The sequence below is a fragment of the Crotalus tigris genome, unplaced genomic scaffold (genome assembly GCF_016545835.1).
Source record: "Crotalus tigris isolate CLP2741 ecotype Arizona unplaced genomic scaffold, ASM1654583v1 scf7180000024472.5447098, whole genome shotgun sequence".
Taxonomy (NCBI): Eukaryota; Metazoa; Chordata; class Lepidosauria; order Squamata; family Viperidae; genus Crotalus; species Crotalus tigris.
Window position 1 is genome coordinate 2,774,450 of NW_024100643.1, and position 19,711 is coordinate 2,794,160.

Here is a 19,711-nt window from a genome sequence, read left to right on the forward strand (position 1 = left end):
ATACAGCCCAAATGTTGGAGATGTGGCAATAATGATGCGACATACTTTCATATTTGGTGGAATTGTAAAAAAGTAAAGGCTTTTTGGATTATGATTTGGTGGAACATTCAAAAGATTTTTAGAAAAAAGATAAAGTTTACACCTCAACTATTTTTACTTGGTATTTTTGTTGACTTAAATGAAAAAGAAACTACTTTGATGTTGAATTTATTAACTGCAGCAAGGTTACTAGTAGGTTTATATTGGAAGAAAGATTCCTTGCCTACTTTAGAAGAATGGATATTTAAAGTATCTACTTTTGCAGAAATGGCAAAAATTTCTGCTTATTTAAAGGATCATACACAAGAAAGATATATTACTGTATGGGGAAGGTGGATAGATTATATTCAGAAAAAGTATGGAATTAAAAAGTTTTATTTATTTTATGAGTGAATATTAAATATTATAGAGAATTGTTTTATAGGTTATGGAGTTAAAGGTTAATTATGATATTTTTTTTCTTCTCTTTTTTTTCTTTTTTCTTAATTATTATAATTTTTTCTTATTATTAACCCTGTATTCTGCTCTGGGGAGTGAAGGGAGGGGGGTTGGGGGTGGGAGGTAGGGTAAGGGGGGGTTTCTACTTTAAAATTTTATTGTATTTTTATAAATGATTGTATGTTTTAAAAAATAAAAAATTAATAATAAAAAAAGGCTTCCATTCTAACATGGAAGAAGCCTGATTCCTATATTTCTATCCACTAAGTTCTTCATACCTATCATCCCTATGAAGTAAGCTAGATCAGGAAATAGACCCTCAGCTTTGATCTTATGGATATAGTCCAGTATTAGAATCTCGAAAGCCTGTGTGTGTTCCCTTCCTTTCCTCTATATCTCATAAAGTTAGGAGGGAGTTAATTTGAATTTCTTTTTTGTACTTTCCTCCTTTTCCCAGCTTAAAGCATGATTTTGTTTTTGTAACTACAAAGTTTCTCCAGAATTATATCTGTCACTCTCTGCATCACCAAGCTGATTATACATCCTAGAACTCTTTTTATTGGGATTATGGATAGTCAGAAAAGACATTGACAAAATTATTTTATATATGATAACTGCAGCAAGATTATTATATGCACAAAGATGGAGAAATAGTGAAAGAATCAATGGAGGAATAGATTGTGAAGATAGCAGAACTAGCAGAGATGACAAAACTGATCTGTTTGTTTGAGGACAAAACAATAAACATTTTTTATAAAAATAACTGGAAATCTTTAATGGACTTTTTGCTTGAAAATGGAAGAAATGAAATAATGATTTCTGGATTTTACAACTGAAAAAATATTAAATAAGAGACTGAAGGGATTATTGTAATGTTAAAGAGAGATAATGAGTTTGTAACTGCTGCACCTCAGTGGGGTGGGGAGATAAAGTTTCCTGAAGCAATCTATTCTATTGATTAACAGAAAATGCCAACCCATTGATGATTGTCCTTCTGGAACAGGGCTTTTCAACCTTCTCACAGATTACCACTTTTAGAACATGACAATATTTGAGTACCACCAGTGCTTAGCAAGATGTCAAAAACTTAATGACTGAAAAAGGGGGGGGGATTTTGGGTTTTACTGATTAGATTCATTTGTTTTTATAGAAATGGCTGGTTTATAATATTATGAAAAAAATAACAGAGGAAGTCGGAAGTCAATGCCTTTTCCTTTCTTTTTCTCTTCTCCCCCTCACTTCTTCCCCCTTTTTCCTCCCCACTGTGTCCTACTATTTCCTTTTATATTTTTGTATTTTATTCTATAATCTAATAAAATGTTACGAACTGTAGAAAAAAAGAAAACAAGTACCGGTTTTAATTTCTTTGGTGCGATTCCTTTGCTGAATCACTTTCCCTTTGCACTGACAAATGTTTAATGAATGTATCCATATTTATTAATATGCACCACTACCAGCTGACTGGTCAGCTAGTTCTTCCTCTCTCCCTCTTCTCTTCTTCCTCCCTCCCTTCTGAGCTCTCCTTCCATAGTGTAGTCAGAATGCACCCCCCAGTCCCTTCACTGTACCCCTAAGGACACAGGAATCAAGCGCAAAGCAAGAAAGGCTCACAAAAGCCTCCCAAAATAAAGAAACACTAAACTCTGTGGTTTTTTTTTTCTTTAAGCTGCTTCAGGTGTGTCACAATGTTGTAAAAAGTGATAACCTTAAATTAAACCTGTTTACCTACAAAGAAAACTTGTTAAAAGCCATAGACAGACTCAAGATAAGGGTGTAAAACTAATTACATTTCTTTATAGGGATAAAACTTATGAAAGCCAACACTTTGGACTCATTGCTAGCCTTTGTGAAACAGACTAAAATATTCCAATAACCAAAGCATATAAACCAAGCCTCTGAATTACAAAATGCTGTAAAAAACTGTACAAAACTCCTTATGGTAATCCAATCAAGCTACCAGCTGACCCAGAACTAAATAAACCAACCTCCTTTCCGACATGCTTGTCTCCCAGCTTTTCATTTCATCAGCGCTGATTGCATTCTCCTGGCTAGACAAAACAAACCAGGGGACCTTTTCTTGCAGCAACAGCTTCTTCTTCCTTGTCTCTTATTCCTCCCTGCCTGCTGAGCTCTCCTTCCACAGCTTCTTCTCCATTCTCTTTCCCATCAAAACCACCTCCTTTTATAGCCTCTCCTCTCCTCCCCCTTCCTTTTCTCTTCAGTTCCCCTCCAGCTCAGGAAGCACCAATCAGCTGGATTCCTGTGGTGCTCCTGGGGCTTCTGCTGAGCCCTGACAGTCCTGCAGCTCCAGCTGCCTCTCACTTAGGCTTGTGTTGCTTCATCTCATTCCCGTCCCCCGCTACACTTGTCTAGGAGGGTCGCATACCACCTGCCACATGCCAGGTGGTACGCGTACCACCAATTGAAATGCCCTGTTCTAGAACATCTGAAAAGAAGATCATTCCCTCCTGCATGACACTCCTTTAGATACTTGAAAAGTACTTCGCATATTCCCCTCTATCTTCTCCTCTGAAGATTAAAAATAGTTAGTACTATCACTGTTAAGTCCTTGCATTAATAGTGAATGATGAAGACACATCTTTCCTTGAATAACTCTTTATTTTGTTTTCCAGCCAGAACTCCAACAACGAGCAAAGGCACACAGGCCTCTTTTTATACGTCCAAAACCCCAGACACAATGGCAACATAGTCAGGCACTTTTCGTGCCTTGCGCATGCGCACAAGGCCGGCGCCACTCAGTCTGGTCCCGGGCAGCTTCTGCAAAGCCTGGGACCCTTGCAACGTCCCGAGCCTAAATTTGCAGGCTCAGGACACAACGATCACCATTTTGCACTGAATTTGGTTCTAGGTCCAGCAAGTATCCTGGGAGCTCTCCTCTGAACTTATCCTCATGGTAGCTAGATTTAGGCCTTTACATTTATCCCTATGAAATTTCCACAAGTTTATTTCAGCCAACTATTCAAGCTGGTATAATTTTGTGTCATGTGCATATTTGATGCAATTCCTTCAACCAAGTCATTAATAAAAGTGTTGAAAAACAAAGGGCCCAGCATAAAATCCGTGGTATTCATTTTGACATTACTATCCAAGCTGATGTGGCACTATTAACGAATACTATACTAACTGGGTTCAATCATTCAGCTAATTGAGTTAATCTAACAGCTGTATTGTGTAGCCCATATTTTACCATTGTGTTAATGAGAATTAGAGCCAGTTTGGCTAGAAACTGGGAGACCTAGTCCTGCCTAAGGCACAAAGGCAACTGGGTGACCATGGGCCGGTCACTTTCTCTCAGCCCTAGAAAGAAGGCAATGGTAAACCACCTCTGAAAAATCTTGCCAAGAAAAACCTTTACAGCCCTGAAGAGATATGTGTGATTGAAGAAATTTTGGGGGGGGGGAATTGTCACTAAATTAGACTTCCATTTGCCAATGAAAGCTTCTTCAAATTATTTCAGAATGCTCTTGCAGCCACTAAAAAACTTCAGTGGCCTATCTCATTAATTATTCACTAATGCCAATAGTCTAGCAACCAATATATTAACACTGTTATTTTGGCTGCATTCCTACTATAAAATTGAATGCAGTTATAATATGCTGTGTAAAGACAAACTGTGCACTGTAACAAATAAGAAATACATTCAAAAAAAGAGTAAACACAGTATATGACCCAAGTGATAGCATAAGTAATTAACAGTGGTTGAAATGAAAATTTATTTTTCTACTATGCATAAATTTGACTTTCTGCTTAAGACAAGTAGAGAAAATGACAAAAATAAGCAAGGATTCTTAATTTGTATTATTTCTATGGCTGCACATTTTTTTTACTTATTCCACAATTCTATCTACATCAGACATTCTTGAAATACAGAGCTGCTATAAAATTCACTTTGTAGATACTTTGAATGTAAACATTGCTCCAAATCTGAGCTTTTTAAATATTTAAATATTTATTAAATATTTAAATTTTAAATAACTTCCTTGTGGCATTTTTTTTAAGCTTCCATTAGTCCAGTAGTGGTGAACCTATGACACGGGTCCAGAAGTGGCACTCAGAGCCCTCTCTGTGGGCACACGTGCCATTGTCCCAGCCTTGCCTCCCCTTGTGACCCCGTCCTCTCCAGCAGCCCCCCTAAAGGAGAGTCACCCCTGAGGGTGGCCAACATGGAGCAGCACAGTTGATGCTGCAGGGGGCGGGCAGAGGGTGTGGCCGCCATAGCACTGCTGGGCTGCCTGGGCGATCTGCAGCGGGCCCTGGAGGCAGTGAGTAGTCCTGTGGGCAGGGGGGGTGGGGATGGGGGGTGGAGCGGGGGCAGGGCAAGGGGTAGAACAGGGGCGGGGCCAGTTTTGGGGCACTCGGTCTCTAAAAGGTTCACCATCATTGCACTAGTCATTCCACAATTTGTCAACTAACGACTTACGAAATCCTGGTATTGTCAATAGTTTTATCAACAAAACTCTTCAAAGTCCTAGTGCTTTGAAATAAATAGCACATTCACAATATTCTTGAACACTTAATTTCTTACACTATAGAGCACAAAAGCATATTGAGATTGATATGTCCTACTAAATTATGGGAAAATATATAAAACTATCAACTTATAATTCCTAGTTAAACTCTAGGAACTCCTGAAAGAACATAAATAAATGCAAACTAAAGACTTATGTTAGAATCCTATCACTCCCCAAAAAAATCTGTAACCCAGAAGTGGCAAACCAGAGGTTTTTGGAAGAAAGGTGTTTTAAGAATATTACCAAGCATATAAAGTGATAAACTCTACCATCCAATTTCAACTGCATGACTTCAGTGGGAGATGTTCTAAGAAACACAAATAAAAATAAAACTGGGGCATACAGTATGCAGTATTCACTCATTTGAGGAGTGAATTTCCCATATTTGCTCTATAGCAGCGGTTCTCAACGTTTGTGTGACGGCGACCCCCGTCACACAAACGTTATGCGCATGCGTGGTGCGGTGCGCATGGGGGCAGCGCCCCCATGCGTGGCACGCATGTGTGGCGCCGGCGCCATGTGCAGCGTGCATGCGCGGCGGCGCCCCCGGAGGGGAGAAAATGGCGGATCGCCGCCTTTGGCGACCCCTGAAAAATGGTCGATCGACCCCAAATGGGGTTGCGACCCATAGGTTGAGAACCGCTGCTCTATAACAAAGGAAGACATTTTATTACCATCGTTTGTTATGAACTACAAGTTTCTTATCATTGCCATGCAAACTACATAGCGGAAGTTGAAATCATAAGTATCTTGAAGACAGCAAACTTACCTACTTTTTTTCTATCTTAAAAGCCAAAGTATTTCTGAACATAGGAGATTAATACATTTAAGTATGGATTTACTATACAGTAATCATAAAAAACATATATAAGGATGGATTTCTAAGTTTTCTCTCATCCAAATACAATTCTCTCATGCAAGCACACTCTCAGTATTAAACACTGCTTGAAAAGAAAGCATTGAGGAGGCAGACTTCAGGAAATTAAAATTCAGTTGGGGAGAGGATTCTACATTCCTCACACAGCCATATGGTCATGTTATATATTGGTCATATAGTTGGTCATACTAGTTTGGCTCTATAGGTTGGGAAAACACAAAAGACTTATAGAAAAAGGCAATCAGATTGTTAGCACTGGATTGTTGTATACTTTCAATGGAAGCAATCTTTTTTGGATATGTCAGACACACACAAGAGAGTGGATTAATGAACTTGCCAGAAATAATTGTGAAAACAGTAAATACAATGTCCTCTTCCCTCACAGAAATTGCTCTCATGAGAATTACATGCAGTTATACACACCTCTCTTTAAGTTGTTCAATATCAAATAGAATTTCATCTCTCTGTATCCGTGCTCTAGCACTAAGGTTCTCACTTTGTAAGTTTTCCAGATAATCTTCAACTTCTATTGGAAAAAGGTTTGCAAAGAAGGGAGAAAAAATAATTAGACTTTATTCAGAAAAGTAAAGAATACACTGAAAATTATTAAACTGAGGACAAATAAACATAACCTAACTCATATAAAATAAATTAAAGATGAGTGTGTATTCATAAACAATAACAGTAAAAAATAACAAAGCTAAAATCTATTAATAAATGGTAACGGTATTTCTAATATGCACAGAATAAGATCACCTCCAACTAAAATAAGGCAAGTTAGAAAAACAGAAATAGACAAACATTGTATGTGTGTAGACAGAGGAAGGGATCTGGTTTGTTATGATTTATAAAGGCTACAAAATTCAACATTTCTTGAATTATTTTATCAATTACATAAAAAAAAGAACATTCCCAAAGGGGGAAAAAAGTAGAAACTTTTTTTTCAGTTATTTTATTTCCTGGATACGAGATTGCTATTTGAGCTATTTCATCACATATGATCATATATTATTCTATATAATTGTTTTGCACCACGAAATGTAGATATAAAGGGATGACATGGCCTATTCCTTGGTACATCTAGACTTTTTGTCAATGCATAATTATACTAATAAATAAGCCAAAGGTACATAATTAATTTTAATCCCTGTGCTATATTAGATCAACAATAGGGTGCACTGCAGTAAAAATGTCGATCAATTCTGCAAATTTCTCCAATACCCAACTTTCTTCTCACATTTCCACAGATATCAGCCATGTTCATAGGAAATGTGATAGGAGCCTGGACACAAAATTTCAGAGTAGATCAGTAAGAGTGTTATGTAAACAGTCAAAAATTGAATTACTGTATTTTATTTTATTACACATCTGTGATCTTATAAAATATCCAGAAACAAGCAAACAAGTTCAGATGCCAAGACAAGGAGAAAAATAAGAAAGACAAAAGCAGCCATGCCCAACCTAGATCGGTATGTCTTATTCAAACACATTTTTTAAATGTTAGGATGGGGAAGGAAGGGTTAGAAAAACTTGTAAAAAGAATAAATTAGCTATTATCTAATTATCTAATTACAAAATATAAAGTTGGAAACACATAGAACTTCACATTTCAAAATCCAATGAAAAATGTCCTTTGGACATTTGCCAGTTTAAAACTGCATTTCAGTTAGCCCTAGTTTATTGTTAGCCAGAGGACATTAGAGCTAAAACCTAACATACTAAAAATAGTATTAAGTATGTATACTAAATAAATTTCTATCAATACTGAATAAACACAGCTTGTCCCCTCATACCTGCCAAGATTAGGAAGTAATTTTCCATGCAGTCTCAAAGCTTAGTAATTATTCTTTATAAATTAATTTCTGATGATGTGAAGTAACACACACCTACTACAAATGAACATCTCTATGTGTAGACAGAGACTTGACAATCCAACTTGTATATTTCTGATCTATGTTTTCTAAACAATATGATTACTTCTGATGTCATATAAGAAAGACATGGTAGTTGACATTGCAGCCTGTTTTTCTAGCTTATATTAATAAAATGTGCCTTCACTATTGGAAAGCCTAGAGACTTTCTGGGTTGTAAAAGATGCAGCAAGTTTGATAATAGGAGAGCATGACATGCAATTAATCTCCATTCATAGCCTGCTCTACTTGTCAGGAAACGAAGACTCCTTCTTTAGAAGAAGATCTGAAGACTTCAATTAAAAAGAGTCAGCTAACAAGAAAATAATCTAAACTAAAGGAAAGGTGGCAGGTGCCGAAAATGAGCTGTTTACGAGAAATGTCAGCTCAAAACAATAAAGCACTGAACATTAAAAAGCAAAATGAAATGAGTTGACAGTATCACATCCTCCATTTTAAAAAGGAAAAGAAGACCACATGTTCAGATGGGGAAGATAATTCAGTAAGAAAAAAAAGGGTTTCTAAACCAGAGCTCAAAATGTTGAAACTTAAATTTGAGCTAAAAATCTCTTTAAAAGCTGTTTTTAGTTTCTTGTTTCAGTTTTGGGACATATAAACCGACAAGAATGTCCACAATCATATGCAGCATTCATCTCACTCATATGGGGATCAAGTATTTGTGATCAAGTTATAAAAGCAACTTCTTAAAATCTTTTCTGACTAAATCCTTGCAACACTGGATAAGCCAATAGAAAATTTTTGTTAACACTATAGTGGAAACAGCAATCCAACATCAGTTGTATGTACAAGCTTTCCTGCCATAGAAAATACACAACAAGAAAAAAACATAATTATCCCAATTAAATAAACAATTCAAAACTAATTTAAATAGGTACACAAATGAGAGGAGGACAAAAAAATTAAATCAATACCATGGAGCCAGGTGTAAGCATCAGAAGAGACTAAGTGGCACTGCTATTAATTTCTAGAAACCTGCTCATCAGTTGTATGTACAATTCTGCACATACCCAGAGATATTTTTTTAACTTTAAATATTCTGTAAATATATGCTAGCATTGCAAACAGATTGTAGGATAGCATTCTAAAATTATTGTTTAATTCTTACTTGAACATAATTTTTTTTAAAAAAGGGAATGGGGAGAAATATATATTTATAAATTAAAGACACTGAATTAAAGACACTATTTCCTTCAAAAAGTATATTTGTAAAACTGGCTAGCATTCAGAAGACTAGTAGCAAAATGAACTATATGTTACATCTTCTCTAAGACTTTGTGTAACAAATTCCTTCTTCAGAAATCAATAAATATACTATCATCTGCATCATTTTGATATTATAAAATTACATATAGACTAAGGATCCAGATAAAATTGAAATATTGAAACTTACAATTTTGGAATGAATTAGAAAAAAAGCAATAGCTTTTCTTCGGAAATAGAGTTTGTTTAGGTTTTTAAGCAAAGATAAGCAATTTCATGATTTCAGAAATGGGATTCTAGAGTTGACTAAAGTCACTACTTTATATATTTCGCTTTATTATATTTACTTTATTTTTTTCTTTTTTCTTGCACTTTTTATTCTATTCTATTAGTTTTTACTATATTTCACTATTACAATTAAAATTCTTAGATGGATAGATGATAATATACATAGCAATAGTTGAGGTCTATTGATGAAACTGTTCTATTTGTGTTAAGCATATTTTAGAAGATTAGATTTGTCTGGTTTGATGAACAGCTAGATGGTCAAGGTCACCAACCTTCTATTCTCAAAAATTAGATGAAACCATTCCTCACTTTTCTTTCTTTCTTTCTTTCTTTCTTTCTTTCTTTCTTTCTTTCTTTCTTTCTTTCTTTCTTTCTTTCTTTCTTTCTTTTTCTGATGGTGCAAAGGGCAGCTTAGAAAAATTGTCAGACTAGAAGTTTATCAACCCTAAATCAGGCTTGGCTTAGAAAGATCAAGAAACAAAAACGAATAAGCAGTGTTACACCATAATATATACCCTCACTTTTTAAACAACTGCACCTTGCAAAAATTGAAACCATCCAGCATATCCTCCTATATTGTTTATTTTACAGAAATACTTGCAGTATTCATCTTTTTCTATTACTTATAAATTGCCTGACTATACAGGCCAATGTTATGTCACCGTATCACTTTCTAATTATATTTCTAACACGTTATGTTGCTGTTTTATGCAACAGTATGCAAAATTTGTGTAGAAGTGATTGTTAGAAGTAATCAGACCTATGTAGCTTATATCTGCTCTGTTATCTTTAATTCATGGTTATATAGTACTATTTATATTGCTATAACTTCTTTTAGTTCTTTTTGTATTTAGACCACAGGATATTACATTATTATACACTATATAACATTCCTTAGTTATATCTTTAATCTTAATTAATCTTGTAACTTCTCAAATACTTTTATAGGCTTCAGTCTCTTTTTTCTAAATGAATACAATACTCTTTTCAAAAATTGTAATCATAAGTTACCATTAATGGCATGATTGTACACTTTTTTGTCATATATTCATCGATGACCAAAATATGCAGTTTTATTATTTTATCAATTAAAAAAATACATATATTCTGCAATTTTTGTAATATTAGATGTTAATATTAAATCTATCGCAGCATTTAAATACACACACAACAAATGAAAATGCTTTGTTATTGTTTTTATATGAATTTATGTAGGGAACTTATATAGGAGAAAATAATAGGACACACTTAGGATACAGAGACCCTTCCTTTTCTCTGAATGAGTCTGGTAACACTTTTTCCAAATAATAAATGTTACTAAAGTTATCAGATACATGGTAGTGGCTTGACTAATTTAAATTGGGAAGGGCTGGGAAAAAGAAATGGAGACAGGTTGATTATGCAGATAAAGGTTATATGTGAAGCAGATATGTTACCTGCTCAGTTAAAAACCCATTATTTGTTGAAACATTTTCAGATAGCCTAAATTAAACGCTTTAATGTATGTGAGTTCAGCAACTTTTCTTTTAATGGTGCAGTTAAAATCTCATTTTTCCAAAAGGATCACTTTAAAATCTACAAGAGATTGACCAGGGAGGTTCAAATGCCCCGATACCACTTTGTCCTTATTTCGAGTCCTGATGTGTCCTGATATGAACTTGGGTCCATTAATTCTTTTGAGTAAAATTGTCTTATATATCCTGTAGAAATGCATGTTAGTAGATGATGGCATCTGCCATCCCAACCCATTTACGTACTCGTCTGGACCTGTGATGATATTGTTGGCTTGATTTGGGACTAAAGTAGACGTCTGGATTTGTTGCAGGGCCTCGAGTCTACTAGACCACATGGCTGCATTAAATCAGTTTTCATGATATCTCAACTATATCCCAGACTGAAATCCATTTATAAGATTGGGTCAAATCATTCTGGTTTTGGAGGTGAAACAGCAAATGATTACCCAATTGCAGTCAAGCTGCAAAGTATCCAATAATGAACTTATGAGGGACTCTGCTAACAATCTCCAATATATAGCAATTTGCTACCTTGATCTCACTGAGCTCAGTGGAAGTCTCTGAAAAGGTTTCAATTTGCAAAAAAAAAAAAAAATGCACTGGTTCTGCTGAAGGAAGAACACTAGCCTTTTTTCATTCTTATTTATTTATTTATCAAATTTATTGGCTGCCCATCTTACTACAGGGTAACTCTAGGTGGTTTACAATATTAAATATTCTTAGATGGGCAGTTGAGAAAGGAATATATGTCAGCACACTTTTCTGTCAACCCAAGGATTGAAGGAATGCATGTTAATGTGGCCATAAGAAAAAGTCCTATTTATCTCAAATTCAAATATGTTGGCATTGATTGAATCAACTCCCAAGAAGCATATATAGCAAGATAGATCACATTTAAAAAAACAAAATCAGTACAGATAGTCTTGACTTATGACAGGGGTGTCAAACTGCCGGCCCACAGTACGGATGCGTCATGGCAAAACCGCACCCACCCCATTGCTGACAATGGAAAAAAGTTGCAATATGTCATGACACCTCACATGACATTGTGAGTTTGCCATTCCTGACTTATGACCACAGTTGGGACCAGATTTTCCATTGTAAATTGGGACAGCTATAAGTTGAGTCAGACCTGATTGCTATTGCAATCAATTTGTTATTCTGGAGGTTGTTAAGCAAATCACCACAATTGTTAAGTGTATAATGTGATTATTAAGCAAATCCAGCTTACCAAAGATCACAAATCTCAATCAGGTGACTGCAGGATGCTGCACTGGTTTTAAACACGTCAGTTGCCAAGCATCCAAATTGTGATCATGTGACCACAAGGTTGATGTGACAATAATAAATGAGAACACAGGTGAAAAGTCACCTTTTCCATGGACATCATAATTTTGAACCACTATTAAATGAATGGTTGCAAGTCATGAATTATCTGTAGGTCCGTGAAAGCCACAAGAAAAGTTGAAGAGATTAAGTAACATTACCAAAACACCAAAAATTTGGGGCCAGTTTTCCAAGAAGGGGATGTTTCCTTTTTTCAATATAGGTTATCTATCCCACAAAATATTTTTCATGTTTAAACTTTTAATTTAAAATCCTGCAAAAAAAAACATGGCCCTGAAAATAAGCAATTTACTGATACAGACTATTGTTGTAATCTTAGGGTTTGGGGTGACCTAGTTGCCAGCACGTTGATCAAATGTACAGTATCAGACTGCAGCTCTAATCTATAGTTTAGCTCCAATGCAACATTAAAACTTTAACTGATAAACCAGTGAAGACAAACTTTAATCCATGTATTACCACAGAAAGGTATGAAAGAAAATGTTAATGATTTTAATTTATATTTAACAATAATAGTCATTTTTCTAAACCTTTACCTTTCTTTTGCCACTTCATAAACCCGGGGACAGAGGTGTTCCACAATTTGTCTCTTTATTTAAATTGATTACAATAATCCATTAAAAGGCAGAGATAAATTATTGGTTTTAAAATAATCATTCAATGGTCGTAAGTTTAACAGTTATTTTCACTGTCTTACAATAAGTAAGGTTAAGAAATATTAGAAATTGGAAATAGAGAACATAGGAATTGGGTAGATTTTTCATAATAGAAGAAATTTTAAAGGAAGCACAAAAAGCTCATGAAGTACTAAAATTGCTATATGCCCTGTTTGACAGAACAAAAGCATTTTCTGTTTGAAAAAGCTATTTTTCTTAATCTGGTTTAAAGCATTGCAAGAAACAAATACAAATGTTGCCCTCCACCAGTAAGCCTTCACTGAGTAGGCACATAATAGTAGTCAAAGACTTTTCCACTACAACATGAACTTACTCATGCCCAAGTTCAATTTTTGTAATATCCATCATTCAAATATGAGATCCTATTTATCAAGCTGCAATTTTAAGTTGGTGTTTCTGCTGCAAAATCAGCTTTCCCAAAAGACAATCATGAGGTACCGTTTCATGAGATAACAATTGAATCTACCAATACCTCAATAATTAATGGTTAAAAATAAGATAATATACAATCCACATTATGTAGCAAGGGGGGAATTGTATTCAAGTTTTTTTAAGTAAAGACACCATCTTTTGACCTTTATTTCCCTCACAAAATATCTGAGCTATAGACGAAATGCCTAGTTAATGAAAGGAACTTTATAGTTACCTCCAAAGAGCTTCTGGACGTCCTGAGGAAGGATATCAGCTGCAGCTTTCATTAGGAACAAATCTAGAATAAAAAAACCAAATGAACCAAAACAAAATCTGCTAGGATTTATTGCTTCTTGTAGTATTAACAGTTGCTGAAGGAAAAAGGAAGCAAGGAGATTCAGCAAACTGTACAAAGAAAGGGAAGGGCCTATTTGTCTCCTTTACAATTGCAAGTCCCTCCTTCTCTAACAGAAAAGGCTGAGCAGGCACCTGTGAGAGTTAGAAATGCAGCTGTAATTCAATTGTTTGGGGAAAGCATTTCCTCCTTCCTTATCATTGTAATCCAAACCATGTTGCCTTGATTTAACTTAAAACGATAGGAAGGATATGTTTTTTTGGTGTCTCTAGCATGCGCAAGGAATGCTGCATCCATTTTCACAGAAGTTGGGCCCAGAGAAGTTTCCATAGGATACCATAAAGGGGCCAGCTTTCTTAGAAAGGCCGCTTTTAAATGCATGTTTGTTTGGATGTATAGTATTAATTTTTAGCATTAAACCCTAACATCCAGGATATTTCCTAAATATTATCAATTTAAACTTGTTTATTAGAGCCAGAAATCCAACATTCATGCAATAGGGTAATTCTCCTGCAAGAACAGCAACTGAATATTTCCTGTTCCCTTGGCTAAATAATCCCATTGGTTCTTCTGGAGAGATTCTCTAACACAGGGCTTTTCAACCAGTGGTACCCGTACCACCCGTGGTACATTGGCACCTGGCAGGTGGTACGCGACCATCCTAGAAAAGTGGTAGTGGGGGGGAATGAGCTGAACCGGTGACAGCACTGCATAAGCCTGAGCAAGAGATGGCTGGAGCTGCAGGGCTGTCAGGGCTCAGCGGAAGCACCAGGGTCAACGCCAGGCTCCAGTTGGAGCTCAGTGCTGATCCTGGCACTTCTGCTGAGCCCTGAAGAAGCACCAATCGCCTGGAATATTGCAGCATCTCCAGGGTCTTGTGATTTACATTCAGATGCTTGGCAACTGATTCATATTTATGATGGTCACAGTGTCCCAGGGTCATGTGAAGTGATCAAAACCTGCTGCAACCACCCAGCAGATGGGTGGAATAAAAACCAAACACCCCCCACCCCACCTCTGCTGCCAATCCCCAACAGATATGCTCACAACAATGAAAACCTCAGACAGGAGGAAGAGCACTGCCGGATGGGCAGGCAGGTGTCTTGCTCAGCTGTGGCTTGGGGGGCACTTTTTTCAATGCCATTGTAACTTCGAACAGTCATTAAGCAAACTGTTGTAAGTTGAGGACTACCTGTACTTTATCATTTTTTTCCTTTTGGGGGGGGGGGTCATCAAGTTTTTGACACCTTGCTAGGTGACTGGTGGTACTTGGATATTGCCATATCCTAAAAGTGGTACAATGGGTGAAAAGTTTGAAAAGCCCTGCTCTAACACACGAGTGTCAAACTCACCACATCATGTGACATGTTGCGACGTATCGTAACTTCGTATTAGTGGAGCTGGGGTGGGCGTGGCCTCCACATGATGCAACTGGCCCACGGGCTGGCAGTTTGACATCCCTGCTCTAACAGATCCACCAAGTAATCTAATACAAAAATAACCAACACATGGTGGTAGTGGTAGTGTTTAAGTACTTTTTAAAAAGGGTAAAAATATAAAATTCAACATTTCTTAGAAATGATGTAACTTATCCAGTCTTTCAGAGTAGATGAGCTTTTAAAAATAAATAAATAAATAGATGATTCCCTTGAGTTGAGTTTTCTGTCAGACTCAACATTTTCTGAATATCGGTGTACCAGATATTTGCAATTCGTTCTGAGATGTTTTTTCAACTTCTCCATCTAATTTACCATCTTGGGATTTTTTGGTAACCCTCTTTTCCAAGCATTAATGAGCTCTGATTGATCTAGCTCTGCTTAGTTTCCTGGATCAACTAACGTCAGCTAGGCCACCTTGGCAACTTCTGGGAGACTTCAACTCCCAGAATTCCCCAGCCAGCATAGCTAGTGGAAGAATACTGCGAGTTGAAGTCCACAAGTCTTAAATTTACCAAGATTAGAGACCTCTGAATTAAATTATCTTGCTTGGAATATATATCCAATTTCTAATATATTTTAATTTATAAGAACAATATAGATTAAATATAAATTATATGTATCTGTACTTGCTCCAAATATCTCTGGTATCAGACTTCCTGTGAAGTTAAATATCTCTGATCTTGAAAGTGTCTTTGTAACACATGCTCAAAGCTTTTAACATTGGATTTGAATAGAATTTTTAGTCTTTGCAGTCTACATTTTTAGATTTAAATAGACTAAGGGCGGCAGCAGCAAATAAGTTTAGCAAAGCAATATATTTCACTGAAAAGCATGTATTCCACAAGACTTATTGCTAGGTAAGTGTGAATATAAATAGAATAGAGATTCTATATTTTAAAATGAGCAGCTGCAATGAACCAAGAGTAACTCGGTTTTTGAAAAGCTTTGTTTTGGGTTGTTTTTGAGTTTAAAAGAAAAAGAAAAAGGAAGTGGGTTTATGAAAGTATTGCTGGATGGCAATACTTTTTCTTAAAAAATATTATTCTGAGGAAACTTGTACAAACTTCAAGCCTGTGTATCTATAAAAACTGTAGCTTATATAAAGTAAAGAAAATTCTTCTTCATTAGCTTAGAAAATATTTATTTTATTGATAAAATTCAATAGTTTTGAGCATTTTTAAATTCTGTCACCATATTATTTAGAAATTAGTAATCTGCTAATTTTTCATCTGTGGCTTTGGTATAAACAAGCTTCTCTTTGTTATATTTCATGCATGAACTGTTGTTCTTTATGCATTTAATTTTCTCTTTGTATATCCCTTTTAACTTTGTGGGTTGTTTCACACATCACTGTTTCTTTTAATATTCATTTATTCAGTAAGACACAATGGCCATATTTACACATAGCACTAACCCATAAAGCAACATGTAAACAACTATTTTGGAGCCGGAGCACATTTGGAAAGTTAAAAGCATGTACTGGATCATAAAATGGTTGCCATTCACAAAATGGCTATCATGATAAACTAATCACAAGAGGAAGTAGCTTCACCAGTTTTGCAGGTTCACATAGCACATGTTGATGCTTTCATATTACCTACTCAGGTTTCTATTATGACATTAATGGATGCTATATCATAATTGGTTAGGTTTACACAATGACTTACAAACAAATTGATAAATCACACAATATGTAAATTACATAAACCTAAGACTATTAATATGTATTGCAAAACTCCAAGTGATTAACAGATGGCACCAAATCGTGCCAAAAATTCACATTCTTTGCTACCATCATCCAAGTTTCTATGGCCTAGACGTTGTAGCTCTTCCATGAATTATGTCTATATTATTAGCTAAAAGGTAGTAGTGAAGCAGGAAAATATGATGTAATGGTGAGCAGACAGTGAAAATATACAGAAGAGCTGTATGCCAGCAACAAAGAGGCCTAGACTCGTCAGGATGATGAAGAAAGGGAAACAAAAATAGAACTAGTCATCCTTCAGAAAATCATTGTGTAGGAATGAGCCAACTGACAAATAACAAGGCCACAGCTGTTGATACCATCCCCATAGAATTGCTGAGGCCTGTACCACCCATAATCATTAGAGGGTTATGCCAGAAAAAATGGGAAACATAATGGAATGTGCACCTGAGCACAGAGAGAAGAGCATTTTGCCAATTCAGAGCTTTCCCAGGAAGCAATTCAGATCAAGGAACTGCGCTGCCCTAAGTTGGATGGGGGAAGAGAAGAGGTTCAAAGTAGAATCTCTCAGGATATATTTAGTACATCTATCTTTAGTTTAATAAAACTATTAGATATAAGAAAATAAAGGACTCAATTGGATCTCACTGTCTCGAATTTGGGCTTAGGCCTACAGGAAATAAATATATTGCCACAGAACAAGAAATTATCAGTATTCATTCCATTGCTAACAAAGGTCAACTCCTAGGATTGCTACAGTTACTGCACAATTGTCTTTATCTTTCAGGCTAGTAAGATTCTCCTTAAAATCGTACAATAATATCTGGAACTGAAATTAAAAGGAAATACTAGATGTTCATGCCGGTTTCAGAGGGAGGTTGTGGTACTTGTGACTATATTGTAAATCTATGTTAGATCATGATCATGAGAAAGCTAGAACTTTAAGAATCAAAAATCAAAGTAAAGATTCAAGGAAGAAACAACAGTGATGTTTGATATTCTGATGACACAACACTCCACTCAAAAATTATTTCAGCCATGTCATGTGCTCAAACTCATAGCAAAAGGCAGTCATGCTCAGAATAGTCAGTGGTAAAAGGAAACGAAGCCACTAAAAAACATGGTGGCTAGACACCATCAAAGCTAACACTGAGCAGACCATACAACAAGTGATAGAAGTCATACAGGATCAGAAAATGTAAAGAAAGATGGTCCATAAAACCTCCAAGAACTGGACACTATTGAATGGATACTATCATCATCATCTTAGCATACCACATGGACCAGGTTTCAGTTATAAATCATAAGGCTGAAAGGTTGTTATCTAGTCCAAGACAGCACAGTACAGTTTTCCTCACACCATCTCAAATAGCTATCCAATCTTCCCTTGAAAACCATCAGTGATAACGCATCCATAATTTCAGGAGGCAAGCTGTTGCATTGCTTAATAACTCTCACAGTCAGGAAATTCTTCCTTATTTCACATTTGGATCTCTTACTATAAAGTTTCCATCCATTGTTTCTTGTCTTATCCTCAGATGCTCTGGATTCAGAATCTCTTCCTGATAATATCCCTTCATGTATTGGAAGACTGCTATCATGTGTCCTCTTAGTCTGCTAAATTTCTTCAGCCATTCTTCATAGGATTTAGCCTCCATGTCGTTAATCATCTTTGGTGTTCTTCTCCACATTCTTTCGAGTTCCTCAGTGTCCTTTTTGTATATTGGTGACCAGCACTGGACACAGTATTTCAGTTTGATCTGACCAGTGCAGCAAATAGCAGTACTATTGCTTCATGTACTTCATACTTTGATATGACCCAAAGAAGCTTTGGCGTCTTTAACAGTTGTAGCACATTACTGCTTCATGCTTTATATGTGAATTATCAAGACACCCAGATCCTTCTTTCTAGTACTACTGCTAAACCATGTAGTGCCTATCTTTTCCTGTGCATCCATTTTTTTCCTGTCTAAGTGCAGAATTTTACCGTTGAACAACTTCTTGTTGGATAGATCCCAATTATCAATATCAAAATTCTTTTGAATCGTGACTTGTCCTCTGAGATATTAAGAAACTTCTCAACTTTATGTCATTCCTTCTATTCTTTTATTGTCACTTTTGTAGATGTTAAAGAGTACCCTAGTACTTTCTATCCTTTCCAAATGGATATAGATTCACTAAGGATCATATGTTAGTTATGGTTATTCAGCCAATTATAAATCCCTATGGCTATGGTATGATTTATCCCATATTCCAGTTCCAGAAGGAGGCTGTAGTCTACTTTAGCAAATAAAATCTAAATATACTACATTCATAGCATTCCCTTTATTTTCTAATTTAGTTATCTTGTTAAAGAGAGCAATATAACTCCTTTAGCCTGATCTGTTTTTAACAAATCTATGGGGGCTTCTACAATCCCCCTATTTTTTTCAACAAATCACACTATATGTGAACTTGGTCATATATAAATATGCAAGAACGGCTTACCTGTGAGCCAACAGCAGCAGTACCTGCAGCAGGCAGTTGATGCAAAGTAATAACCCAATTACCAAGACTACCCACCCACCCTCATTCCAAATCTCAAATGTTTAAACACACGTTACACAACTATAACCATTGTGTATAAATCATTTGCCATAACAACAGTACAAAGAGGAATACTTTTTAATGAGGAAGCAAATGAAGTTTATGATTACTTCTTTAGCACAAAAGATGGGAGATGTTATTTTTTTTTCCCCAGTCAAGACTTTTTGCACCATCAGACCTTAGTCTTAATAGTTGAAAATTGGTATTATCTTTGCATATGCAAAATATTCTTTCCTTATTTTGTCGTCACAAGAAGCCCTCACTTTTAGAGACAGTGTTTTTAAGTTATAGCATATCACTTATAGGCTTGAAGATCTGGTGCTTGTCATTTTAGAAATTAACCATTATCAGAGACCAATTGGAACCAAAAGA

General features: G+C 35.8%; 1 protein-coding gene across 5 annotated transcripts in view; it reads right to left on the minus strand.

Annotated features, from left to right (window-relative positions):
* Window positions 1-13,650, minus strand: part of SKAP1 (src kinase associated phosphoprotein 1) — a 502,470-nt gene extending 488,820 nt beyond the window's left edge. For all 5 annotated transcript variants that reach the window (XR_005555500.1, XM_039333275.1, XM_039333273.1 and 2 more), the window contains exons 1-2: window positions 13,490-13,650; window positions 6,310-6,412 (exon numbers count right to left, since the gene is read on the minus strand). Coding sequence is in view for 4 of the 5 variants with exons in the window: in XM_039333275.1 (XP_039189209.1) it covers window positions 6,310-6,412; window positions 13,490-13,541 (155 nt within the window). In the remaining variant the exon portion in view is untranslated. The remainder of the gene's footprint in view (window positions 1-6,309; window positions 6,413-13,489) is intronic.
* Window positions 13,651-19,711: the final 6,061 nt, after the last annotated feature.